Source organism: Oncorhynchus gorbuscha, linkage group LG13 (assembly GCF_021184085.1).
Source record: "Oncorhynchus gorbuscha isolate QuinsamMale2020 ecotype Even-year linkage group LG13, OgorEven_v1.0, whole genome shotgun sequence".
NCBI classification, from domain to species: domain Eukaryota; kingdom Metazoa; phylum Chordata; class Actinopteri; order Salmoniformes; family Salmonidae; genus Oncorhynchus; species Oncorhynchus gorbuscha.
This window is the reverse complement of record NC_060185.1, coordinates 11,197,018-11,209,913: the sequence shown is the minus strand read 5'-3', so window position 1 is coordinate 11,209,913 and position 12,896 is coordinate 11,197,018. Positions and strand designations below refer to the sequence as shown.

General features: G+C 57.0%; 1 protein-coding gene across 7 annotated transcripts in view; it reads right to left on the bottom strand.

Annotated features, from left to right (window-relative positions):
* LOC123992502 (neprilysin-like) overlaps nucleotides 1–12,896 on the bottom strand; it is an 86,213-nt gene that overhangs the window by 12,301 nt on the left and 61,016 nt on the right. For all 7 annotated transcript variants that reach the window (XM_046293698.1, XM_046293692.1, XM_046293693.1 and 4 more), the window contains 4 exons: nucleotides 3,342–3,440; nucleotides 2,738–2,815; nucleotides 2,522–2,625; nucleotides 2,321–2,379 (listed from right to left, as the gene is read on the bottom strand). In XM_046293698.1, the coding sequence (XP_046149654.1) occupies nucleotides 2,321–2,379; nucleotides 2,522–2,625; nucleotides 2,738–2,815; nucleotides 3,342–3,440 (340 nt within the window). The remainder of the gene's footprint in view (nucleotides 1–2,320; nucleotides 2,380–2,521; nucleotides 2,626–2,737; nucleotides 2,816–3,341; nucleotides 3,441–12,896) is intronic.

Genomic DNA, 12,896 nt, shown 5'->3' with positions numbered 1-12,896 from the left:
GGCGACGGAAGATGACGGTAGAGGCGATGGGAGATGACAGTAGAGGCGATGGGAGATGACAGTAGAGGCGACGGGAGAGACAGTAGAGGCGACGGGAGGAGACAGTAGAGGCGACGGGAGGAGACAGTAGAGGCGACGGGAGAAGAGAGTAGAGGGGACGGGAGGAGACAGTAGAGGTGATGTGACAGAAGTGATGGGAGGAGACAGTAGAGGCGACGGGAGGAGACGGTAGAGGTGACGGGAGGAGACGGGAGGAGACGGTAGAGGAGACAGGAGGAGACGGTAGAGGCGACGGGAGGAGAGGCGACGGGAGGAGACGGTAGAGGAGACAGGAGGAGACGGTAGAGGCAACGGAAGATGACGGTAGAGGCGATGGGAGATGACAGTAGAGGCGATGGGAGATGACGGTAGAGGCGATGGGAGGAGACGGCAGGAGACGGTGGAGGAGACGGGAGGCGACGGTAGAGGCGACAGAAGATGACGGTAGAGGCGATGGGAGATGACAGTAGAGGCGATGGGAGATGATGGTAGAGGCGATGGGAGGAGACGGCAGGAGACGGTGGAGGAGACGGGAGGCGACGGTAGAGGCGACGGGAGGAGACGGTAGAGATGACGGGAGATGACGGTAGAGGCGATGGGAGATGACAGTAGAGGCGACTGCAGGAGACAGTAGAGGCGACGGGAGAAGAGAGTAGAGGGGACGGGAGGAGACAGTAGAGGAGATGTGACAGAAGTGATGGGAGGAGACAGTAGAGGCGACGGGAGGAGGCAGTAGAGGAGACAGTAGAGGTGAGGGGAGGAAACGGTAGAGGTGACGGGAGGAGACGGTAGAGAGAGACGGGAGGAGACGGTAGAGGGGACGGGAGGAGACGGTAGAGGAGACTGGACATGACGGTAGAGGCGACGGTAGAGGCGAAGGAAGATGACGGTAGAGGCGATGGGAGATGACAGTAGAGGCGACGGGAGGAGACAGTAGAGGCGACGGGAGGAGACAGTAGAGGCGACGGGAGGAGACAGTAGAGGCGACGGGAGAAGAGAGTAGAGGGGACGGGAGGAGACAGTAGAGGAGACAGTAGAGGTGAGGGGAGGAAACGGTAGAGGGGACGGGAGGAGACAGTAGAGGTGATGTGACAGAAGTGATGGGAGGAGACAGTAGAGGCGACGGGAGGAGACGGTAGAGGTGACGGGAGGAGACGGGAGGAGACGGTAGAGGAGACAGGAGGAGACGGTAGAGGCAACGGTAGAGGCGACGGGAGGAGACGGTAGAGATGACGGGAGAAGAGAGTAGAGGGGACGGGAGGAGACAGTAGAGGGGATGGGAGATGACAGTAGATGCGATGGGAGATGACAGTAGAGGCGACTGGAGGAGACAGTAGAGGCGACGGGAGAAGAGAGTAGAGGGGACGGGAGGAGACAGTAGAGGAGACAGTAGAGGTGAGGGGAGGAAACGGTAGAGGTGACGGAAGGAGACTGTAGAGAGAGACGGGAGGAGACGGTAGAGGAGACGGGAGGAGACGGTAGAGGAGACGGGACATGACGGTAGAGGCGACGGGAGGAGACGGTAGAGGAGACGGGAGGAGACGGTAGAGGCGACGGGAGGAGACGGTAGAGGCGACGGGAGGAGACGGTAGAGGAGACGGGAGGAGACGGTAGAGGAGACGGGAGGAGACGGTAGAGGAGACGGGAGGAGACGGTAGAGGAGAAGGGAGGAGACGGTAGAGGAGAAGGGAAGAGACGGTAGAGGAGACGGTAGAGGAGACGGGAGGAGACGGTAGAGGAGACGGCAGGAGACGGTAGAGGCGACGGGAGGCGACGGGAGGAGACGGGAGGAGACGGTAGAGGAGACGGGAGGAGACGGTAGAGGAGACGGGAGGAGACGGTAGAGGAGACTGGAGGAGACGGTAGAGGAGACTGGAGGAGACGGTAGAGGCGAGGGGAGGAGACGGTAGAGGCGAGGGGAGGAGACGGTAGAGGCGACGGGAGGAGACGGTAGAGGCGACGGGAGATGACGGTAGAGGAGACGGTAGAGATGAGGGGAGGAAACGGTAGAGGTGACGGGAGGAGACTGTAGAGAGAGACGGGAGGAGACGGTAGAGGTGACGGGAGATGACAGTAGAGGTGACGGGAGATGACAGTAGAGGTGACGGGAGATGACAGTAGAGGTGACGGGAGATGACAGTAGAGGTGACGGGAGATGACAGTAGAGGTGACGGTAGATGACAGTAGAGGTGACAGAGGTGACGGGAGATGACAGAGGTGACGGGAGATGACAGAGGTGACGGGAGATGACAGTAGAGGTGATGGTAGAGAGGACTCTTACCTATTTGGTTTTTGCTTGAAGAGTAGAAAGCATTGACAATGGCTGCTCCCGTTACCCATCTGGTGATGGGAAGATGTTTAACATGAATTATTAACTCTTCCATGAATTTTCAAACAGAAGTTAATAACTACTCTAATCTTAGCGCCGTGGCTGCTATTTTAGCCAGTGCTGACAATGGGTTTTGGAAAGGGAGGATCTTACTCTTCTTTGTTGACTTTGACCCGTAGCTTCCTCAGACGTTTCTTCTGTACGTAGTTCAGGTTCTGAAGGATGTTCTGAAAGTACTCCTCTGCACTGTAGCTCAACTAACACCAACACACAAACACATTGCTGTCAATGGCAAATATGATAGTTTGAACCCTGTGTCCACTGTATCACATCCACTGATGAAATGCATTATGATCTTTCAACACTCACATTTCTATACTCGTTATTCAGGTAGGTGTCATTCTTGATGTTGTTGGAGTAGCCAATCCGCTCTCGGATAGCTTGTGCCTATAGAGGATTGGAGAGTTTGAGGGTGATAATGACACAGAGTAGAAGAGACAGACTGGTAATACAGAGACAGACGGGTAATACAGAGACAGATAGAAGAGAGACAGACGGGTAATACAGAGACAGATAGAAGAGAGACAGACGGGTAATACAGAGACAGACAGGTAATACAGAGACAGGTAGAAGAGAGACAGACGGGTAATACGGAGACAGGTAGAAGAGAGACAGACGGGTAATACAGAGACAGACGGGTAATACAGAGACAGACGGGTAATACAGAGACAGACAGGTAATACAGAGACAGACGGATAATACAGAGACAGACAGGTAATACAGAGACAGACGGGTAATACAGAGACAGACGGGTAATACAGAGACAGACGGGTAATACAGAGACAGGTGGGTAATACAGAGACAGATAGAAGAGAGACAGACGGGTAATACAGAGACAGACAGGTAATACAGAGACAGGTGAAAAGATCCGCTCGAGGTCAACAGGTGGAAATCATCGGCAGGTGAGTCTCACCTTCTCCTCAGCAGCCTTCTTGGTCTCGACATCCATCCATCTTAGGTGGTCTAAGTTACTGATGAACACCTCGCGGATCACAGAGATCATCTCTTCCATCTAACACACACACACACAGACACACACACACAGATCAGCATGTACTGATAATTTAACCAGTGGATCTCAGACCAGGTTCCTCTGAAACAGAACGTGATAGATGTCTCCTTACAGAATGTTAGAGAAAGAAATGCTTTAGAGTGAGCATTGAAATGTTATGGTTGTCATTGTGAGTTTAAAATAGCTGGGTATGTATGAGGGGGCTGACTGGACGTTTGATTGCTAATATAAGTGTTTGGATTATGATTTGTTTAAGAGTAAACTCAATGGTATGAGACCTTATTGTGTCAGCCAACAGGTGATCAGAACAGGCTTATGCATGTAAAACACACACACACACACACACACACACACACACACACACACACACACACACACACACACACACACACACACACACACACACACACACACACAGCGAATCATTCGGACATACAGGACAGTTAAGAGACAGAAGAGGGGAAATAGGCAGTGTGGCACACATTTAAAAAGGGCAGCCATGCAATACACACACAGGTGGTATTTAAAACACACACTCATGTGACATGCCACATGTGGCCAGTTGCTCCAGGTGTTACAGTGGCCAGTTGCTCCAGGTGTTACAGTGGCCAGGGGCTCCAGTTGTTACAGTGGGCAGGGGCTCCAGGTGTTACAGTGGGCAGGGGCTCCAGGTGTTACAGTGGACAGGGGCTCCAGGTGTTACAGTGGACAGGGGCTCCAGGTGTTACAGTGGACAGGGGCTCCAGGTCTTAGTGGCTCCAAGTCTTAGTGGCCAGGGGCTCCAGGTGTTACAGTGGGCAGGGGCTCCAGGTGTTACAGTGGGCAGGGGCTCCAGGTGTTACAGTGGGCAGGGGCTCCAGGTCTTAGTGGCTCCAAGTCTTAGTGGCCAGGGGCTCCAGGTGTTACAGTGGGCAGGGGCTCCAGGTGTTACAGTGGACAGGGGCTCCAGGTGTTACAGTGGACAGGGGCTCCAGGTGTTAGTGGCTCCAGTCTTAGTGGCCAGTGGCTCCAGGTGTTAAGTCTGGCTCCAGGTGTTACCAGGGGCTCCAGGTGTTACAGTGGACAGTGGCTCCAGGTGTTACAGTGGACAGTGGCTCCAGGTGTTACAGTGGACAGTGGCTCCAGGTGTTACAGTGGACAGGGCTCCAGGTGTGTTAGGGCTCCAGGTGGACAGGGGCTCCAGGTGTTACAGTGGACAGGGGCTCCAAGTCAGTGGCTCCAGGTCTTAGTGGACAGGGGCTCCAGCAGGGGCTCCAGGTGTTACCAGATGTTACAGTGGGCAGGGGCTCCAGGTGTTACAGTCCAGGTGAGTGGGCAGGGGCTCCAGGTGTTACAGTGGTTACAGTGGGCAGGGGCTCCAAGTCTTAGTGGCTCCAGGTCTTACAGTGGACAGGGGCTCCAGGTGTTACAGTGGGCAGGGGCTCCAGGTGTTACAGTGGACAGTGGCTCCAGGTGTTACAGTGGGCAGGGGCTCCAGGTGTTAGTGGGCAGGGGCTCCAGGTGGACAGGGGTGGGCAGGGGCTCCCAGGTGTTACAGCAGGGACAGTGGGGGGCTCCAGGTGTTACAGTGGACAGGGGCTCCAGGTGTGGGCAGGGGCTCCAGGTCAGTGGACAGGGGCTCCAGGTGTAGTGGCTCCAGTGGGCCAGGGGCTCCAGGTGTTACAGTGGACAGGGGCTCCAGGTGTTACAGTGGACAGGGGCTCCAGGTGTTACAGTGGACAGGGGCTCCAGGTGTTACAGTGGACAGGGGCTCCAGGTGTTACAGTGGACAGGGGCTCCAGGTTACAGTTCCACAGTGGAACAGGGGCTCCAGGTGTTACAGTGGGCAGGGGCTCCAGGTGTTACAGTGGACAGGGGCTCCACAGTCTTACAGTGGCTCCAGGTGTTACAGTGAACAGGGGCTCCAGGTGTTTGAACAGGGGCTCCAGTTACAGGGCAGGGGCTCCAGGTGTACAGTACAGTGGTGGGCAGGGGCTCCAGGTGTTACAGTGGACAGGGGCTCCAGGTGTTACAGTACAGGGGCTCCAGGTGTTACAGTGGCTCCAGGTGTTACAGTGGACAGTGGCTCCAGGTGTTACAGTGGACAGTGGCTCCAGGTGTTACAGTGGACAGTGGCTCCAGGTGTTACAGTGGACAGTGGCTCCAGATGTTACAGTGGGCAGGGGCTCCAGGTGTTACAGTGGACAGGGGCTCCAGGTGTAACAGTGGACAGGGGCTCCAAGTCTTAGTGTCTCCAGGTCTTAGTGGACAGGGGCTCCAGGTGTTAGTGGGCAGGGGCTCCAGGTGTTACAGTGGACAGTGGCTCCAGGTGTTACAGTGGGCAGTGGCTCCAGGTGTTACAGCGGGCAGTGGCTCCAGGTGTTACAGCGGACAGGGGCTCCAGGTGTTACAGTGGGCAGGGGCTCCAGGTGTTACAGTGGGCAGGGGCTCCAGGTGTTACAGTGGGCAGGGGCTCCAGGTGTTACAGTGGCCAGTTGCTCCAGGTGTTACAGTGGCCAGTTGCTCCAGGTGTTACAGTGGCCAGGGGCTCCAGGTGTAACAGTGGACAGGGGCTCCAAGTCTTAGTGTCTCCAGGTCTTAGTGGACAGTGGCTCCAGGTGTTACAGCGGGCAGGGGCTCCAGGTGTTACAGCGGACAGGGGCTCCAGGTGTTACAGTGGACAGGGGCTCCAGGTGTTACAGTGGACAGGGGCTCCAGGTGTTACAGTGGACAGGGGCTCCAGGTGTTACAGTGGACAGGGGCTCCAGGTGTTACAGTGGACAGGGGCTCCAGGTGTTACAGTGGACAGGGGCTCCAGGTGTTACAGTGGACAGGGGCTCCAGGTGTTACAGTGGACAGGGGCTCCAGGTGTTACAGTGGACAGTGGCTCCAGGTGTTACAGTGGACAGTGGCTCCAGGTGTTACAGTGGACGGGCTCCAGGTGTTACAGTGGACAGGGGCTCCAGGTGTAACAGTGGACAGGGGCTCCAAGTCTTAGTGGCTCCAGGTCTTAGTGGCCAGGGGCTCCAGATGTTACAGTGGGCAGGGGCTCCAGGTGTTACAGTGGACAGGGGCTCCAGGTGTAACAGTGGACAGGGGCTCCAAGTCTTAGTGTCTCCAGGTCTTAGTGGACAGGGGCTCCAGGTGTTAGTGGGCAGGGGCTCCAGGTGTTACAGTGGACAGTGGCTCCAGGTGTTACAGCGGGCAGTGGCTCCAGGTGTTACAGCGGACAGGGGCTCCAGGTGTTACAGTGGACAGGGGCTCCAGGTGTTACAGTGGACAGGGGCTCCAGGTGTTACAGTGGACAGGGGCTCCAGGTGTTACAGTGGACAGGGGCTCCAGGTGTTACAGTGGACAGGGGCTCCAGGTGTTACAGTGGACAGGGGCTCCAGGTGTTACAGTGGACAGGGGCTCCAGGTGTTACAGTGGACAGGGGCTCCAGGTGTTACAGTGGACAGGGGCTCCAGGTGTTACAGTGAACAGGGGCTCCAGGTGTTACAGTGAACAGGGGCTCCAGGTGTTACAGTGGGCAGTGGCTCCAGGTGTTACAGTGGACAGTGGCTCCAAGTCTTAGTGGCTCCAGGTCTTCATGGCCAGGGGCTCCAGGTGTTACAGTGGGCAGGGGCTCCAGGTGTTACAGTGGACAGAGGCTCCGGGTGTTACAGTGGACAGTGGCTCCAGGTGTTACAGTGGACAGTGGCTCCAGGTGTTACAGTGGACAGTGGCTCCAGGTGTTACAGTGGACGGGCTCCAGGTGTTACAGTGGACAGTGGCTCCAGATGTTACAGTGGGCAGGGGCTCCAGGTGTTACAGTGGACAGGGGCTCCAGGTGTAACAGTGGACAGGGGCTCCAAGTCTTAGTGTCTCCAGGTCTTAGTGGACAGGGGCTCCAGGTGTTAGTGGGCAGGGGCTCCAGGTGTTACAGTGGACAGTGGCTCCAGGTGTTACAGTGGGCAGTGGCTCCAGGTGTTACAGCGGGCAGTGGCTCCAGGTGTTACAGCGGACAGGGGCTCCAGGTGTTACAGTGGGCAGGGGCTCCAGGTGTTACAGTGGGCAGGGGCTCCAGGTGTTACAGTGGGCAGGGGCTCCAGGTGTTACAGTGGCCAGTTGCTCCAGGTGTTACAGTGGCCAGTTGCTCCAGGTGTTACAGTGGCCAGGGGCTCCAGGTGTAACAGTGGACAGGGGCTCCAAGTCTTAGTGTCTCCAGGTCTTAGTGGACAGTGGCTCCAGGTGTTACAGCGGGCAGGGGCTCCAGGTGTTACAGCGGACAGGGGCTCCAGGTGTTACAGCGGACAGGGGCTCCAGGTGTTACAGTGGACAGGGGCTCCAGGTGTTACAGTGGACAGGGGCTCCAGGTGTTACAGTGGACAGGGGCTCCAGGTGTTACAGTGGACAGGGGCTCCAGGTGTTACAGTGGACAGGGGCTCCAGGTGTTACAGTGGACAGGGGCTCCAGGTGTTACAGTGGACAGGGGCTCCAGGTGTTACAGTGGACAGGGGCTCCAGGTGTTACAGTGAACAGGGGCTCCAGGTGTTACAGTGGGCAGTGGCTCCAGGTGTTACAGTGGACAGTGGCTCCAAGTCTTAGTGGCTCCAGGTCTTCATGGCCAGGGGCTCCAGGTGTTACAGTGGGCAGGGGCTCCAGGTGTTACAGTGGACAGAGGCTCCGGGTGTTACAGTGGACAGTGGCTCCAGGTGTTACAGTGGACAGTGGCTCCAGGTGTTACAGTGGACGGGCTCCAGGTGTTACAGTGGACAGTGGCTCCAGATGTTACAGTGGGCAGGGGCTCCAGGTGTTACAGTGGACAGGGGCTCCAGGTGTAACAGTGGACAGGGGCTCCAAGTCTTAGTGTCTCCAGGTCTTAGTGGACAGGGGCTCCAGGTGTTAGTGGGCAGGGGCTCCAGGTGTTACAGTGACTCCAGGTGTTACAGTGGACAGTGACTCCAGGTGTTACAGTGGGCAGTGGCTCCAGGTGTTACAGCGGGCAGTGGCTCCAGGTGTTACAGCGGGCAGTGGCTCCAGGTGTTACAGCGGACAGGGGCTCCAGGTGTTACAGTAGGCAGGGGCTCCAGGTGTTACAGTGGGCAGGGGCTCCAGGTGTTACAGTGGCCAGTTGCTCCAGGTGTTACAGTGGCCAGGGACTCCAGGTGTTACAGTGGGCAGGGGCTCCAGGTGTTACAGTGGACAGGGGCTCCAGGTGTTACAGTGGACAGGGACTCCAGGTCTTAGTGGCTCCAAGTCTTAGTGGCCAGGGGCTCCAGGTGTTACAGTGGGCAGGGGCTCCAGGTGTTACAGTGGGCAGGGGCTCCAGCTGTTACAGTGGGCAGGGGCTCCAGGTCTTAGTGGCTCCAAGTCTTAGTGGCCAGGGGCTCCAGGTGTTACATTGGACAGGGGTTCCAGGTGTTACAGTGGACAGGGGCTCCAGGTCTTAGTGGCTCCAAGTCTTAGTGGCCAGGGGCTCCAGGTGTTACAGTGGGCAGGGGCTCCAGGTGTTACAGTGGGCAGGGGCTCCAGGTGTTACAGTGGACAGGGGCTCCAGGTGTTACAGTGGACAGTGGCTCCAGGTGTTACAGTGGACAGTGGCTCCAGGTGTTACAGTGGACAGTGGCTCCAAGTCTTAGTGGCTCCAGGTCTTCATGGCCAGGGGCTCCAGGTGTTACAGTGGGCAGGGGCTCCAGGTGTTACAGTGGACAGGGGCTCCAGGTGTAACAGTGGACAGGGGCTCCAAGTCTTAGTGTCTCCAGGTCTTAGTGGACAGGGGCTCCAGGTGTTAGTGGGCAGGGGCTCCAGGTGTTACAGTGGGCAGGGGCTCCAGGTGTTACAGTGGGCAGGGGCTCCAGGTGTTACAGTGGACAGAGGCTCCAGGTGTTACAGTGGACAGTGGCTCCAGGTGTTACAGTGGACAGTGGCTCCAGGTGTTACAGTGGACGGGCTCCAGGTGTTACAGTACAACAGGGGCTCCAGGTGTAACAGTGGACAGGGGCTCCAAGTCTTAGTGGCTCCAGGTCTTAGTGGCCAGGGGCTCCAGATGTTACAGTGGGCAGGGGCTCCAGGTGTTACAGTGGACAGGGGCTCCAGGTGTAACAGTGGACAGGGGCTCCAAGTCTTAGTGTCTCCAGGTCTTAGTGGACAGGGGCTCCAGGTGTTAGTGGGCAGGGGCTCCAGGTGTTACAGTGGGCAGTGGCTCCAGGTGTTACAGTGGGCAGGGGCTCCAGGTGTTACAGCGGGCAGTGGCTCCAGGTGTTACAGCGGACAGGGGCTCCAGGTGTTACAGTGGACAGGGGCTCCAGGTGTTACAGTGGGCAGGGGCTCCAGGTGTTACAGTGGACAGGGGCTCCAGGTGTTACAGTGGGCAGTGGCTCCAGGTGTTACAGTGGCTCCAGGTGTTACAGTGGACAGGGGCTCCAGGTGTTACAGTGGGCAGTGGATCCAGGTGTTACAGTGACTCCAGGTGTTACAGTGGACAGGGGCTCCAGGTGTTACAGTGGACAGCGACTCCAGGTGTTACAGTGGACAGCGGCTCCAGGTGTTACAGTGGACAGGGGCTCCAGGTGTTACAGTGGACAGGGGCTCCAGGTGTTACAGTGGACAGGGGCTCCAGGTGTTACAGTGGACAGGGGCTCCAGGTGTTACAGTGGACAGGGGCTCCAGGTGTTACAGTGGACAGGGGCTCCAGGTGTTACAGTGGACAGGGGCTCCAGGTGTTACAGTGGACAGGGGCTCCAGGTGTTACAGTGGACAGGGGCTCCAGGTGTTACAGTGGACAGGGGCTCCAGGTGTTACAGTGGACAGGGGCTCCAGGTGTTACAGTGGACAGGGGCTCCAGGTGTTACAGTGGACAGGGGCTCCAGGTGTTACAGTGGGCAGGGGCTCCAGGTGTTACAGTGGCTCCAGGTGTTACAGTGGACAGTGGCTCCATGTGTTATAGTGGACAGTGGCTCAAGGTGTGACAGTGGACAGTGGCTCCAGGTGTTACAGTGGGCAGTGGCTCCAGGTGTTACAGTGAGCAGTGGCTCCAGGTGTTACAGTGGGCAGTGGCTCCAGGTGTTAGTGGCTCCAGGTGTTACAGTGACTCCAGTTGTTACAGTGGACAGTGGGCAGTGGCTCCAGGTGTTACAGTGGACAGGGGCTCCAGGTGTTACAGTGGGCAGTGGCTCCAGGTGTTACAGTGACTCCAGGTGTTACAGTGGACAGTGGCTCCAGGTGTTACAGTGGACAGGGGCTCCAGGTGTTACAGTGGACAGGGGCTCCAGGTGTTACAGTGGACAGGGGCTCCAGGTGTTACAGTGGACAGGGGCTCCAGGTGTTACAGTGGACATTGGCTCCAGGTGTTACAGTGGGCAGTGGCTCCAGGTGTTACAGTGGGCAGTGGCTCCAGGTGTTACAGTGGCTCCAGGTGTTACAGTGGGCAGGGGCTCCAGGTGTTACAGTGACTCCAGGTGTTACAGTGGACAGTGGCTCCAGGTGTTACAGTGGACAGTGGCTCCAGGTGTTACAGTGGACAGTGGCTCCAGGTGTTACAGTGGACAGCGGCTCCAGGTGTTACAGTGGACAGCGGCTCCAGGTGTTACAGTGGACAGCGGCTCCAGGTGTTACAGTGGACAGTGGACAGGGGCTCCAGGTGTTACAGTGGACAGGGGCTCCAGGTGTTACAAGGTGTGCCGTCCTTGGCCAGCTCTCCCGCTATCTCTCTCTGAATGACCTTCTTGATCCAAATCAGTCAGGTTTCAAGACTAGTCATTCAACTGAGACTGCTCTCCTCTGTATCACGGAGGCGCTCCGCACTGCTAAAGCTAACTCTCTCTCCTCTGCTCTCATCCTTCTAGATCTATCGGCTGCCTTCGATACTGTGAACCATCAGATCCTCCTCTCCACCCTCTCCGAGTTGGGCATCTCCGGCGCGGCCCACGCTTGGATTGCGTCCTACCTGACAGGTCGCTCCTACCAGGTGGCGTGGCGAGAATCTGTCTCCTCACCACGCGCTCTCACCACTGGTGTCCCCCAGGGCTCTGTTCTTGGCCCTCTCCTATTCTCGCTATACACCAAGTCACTTGGCTCTGTCATAACCTCACATGGTCTCTCTTATCATTGCTATGCAGACGACACACAATTAATCTTCTCCTTTCCCCCTTCTGATGACCAGGTGGCGAATCGCATCTCTGCATGTCTGGCAGACATATCAGTGTGGATGACGGATCACCACCTCAAGCTGAACCTCTGCAAGACGGAGCTGCTCTTCCTCCCGGGGAAGGACTGCCCGTTCCATGATCTCGCCATCACGGTTGACAACTCCATTGTGTCCTCCTCCCAGAGCGCCAAGAACCTTGGCGTGATCCTGGACAACACCCTGTCGTTCTCAACTAACATCAAGGCGGTGGCCCGTTCCTGTAGGTTCATGCTCTACAACATCCGCAGAGTACGACCCTGCCTCACACAGGAAGCGGCTCAGGTCCTAATCCAGGCACTTGTCATCTCCCGTCTGGATTACTGCAACTCGCTGTTGGCTGGGCTCCCTGCCTGTGCCATTAAACCCTTCAACTCATCCAGAATGCCGCAGCCCGTCTGGTGTTCAACCTTCCCAAGTTCTCTCACGTCACCCCGCTCCTCCGTTCTCTCCACTGGCTTCCAGTTGAAGCTCGCATCCGCTACAAAACCATGGTGCTTGCCTACGGAGCTGTGAGGGGAACGGCACCTCAGTACCTCCAGGCTCTGATAAGGCCCTACACCCAAACAAGGGCACTGCGTTCATCCACCTCTGGCCTGCTCGCCTCCCTACCACTGAGGAAGTACAGCTCCCGCTCAGCCCAGTCAAAACTGTTCGCTGCCCTGGCCCCCCAATGGTGGAACAAACTCCCTCACGACGCCAGGACAGCGGAGTCAATCACCACCTTCCGGAGACACCTGAAACCCCACCTCTTTAAGGAATACCTAGGATAGGTTAAGTAATCCCTCTCACCCCACCCCCCCTAAGTTTTAGATGCTCTATTGTTAAGTGACTGTCCCACTGGATGTCATAAGGTGAATGCACCAATTTGTAAGTCGCTCTGGATAAGAGCGTCTGCTAAATGACTTAAATGTAAATGTAAATGTTACAATGGACAGGGGCTCCAGGTGTTACAGTGGGCAGGGGCTCCAGGTGTTACAGTGGGCAGGGGCTCCAGGTGTTACAGTGGACATTGGCTCCAGGTGTTACAGTGGGCAGTGGCTCCAGGTGTTACAGTGGCTCCAGGTGTTACAGTGGACAGGGGCTCCAGGTGTTACAGTGGGCAGTGGCTCCAGGTGTTACAGTGACTCCAGGTGTTACAGTGGACAGTGGCTCCAGGTGTTACAGTGGACAGCGGCTCCAGGTGTTACAGTGGACAGCGGCTCCAGGTGTTACAGTGGACAGCGGCTCCAGGTGTTACAGTGGACAGCGGCTCCAGGTGTTACAGTGGACAGGGACTCCAAGTCTTAGTGGCTCCAGGTGTTACAGTGGAC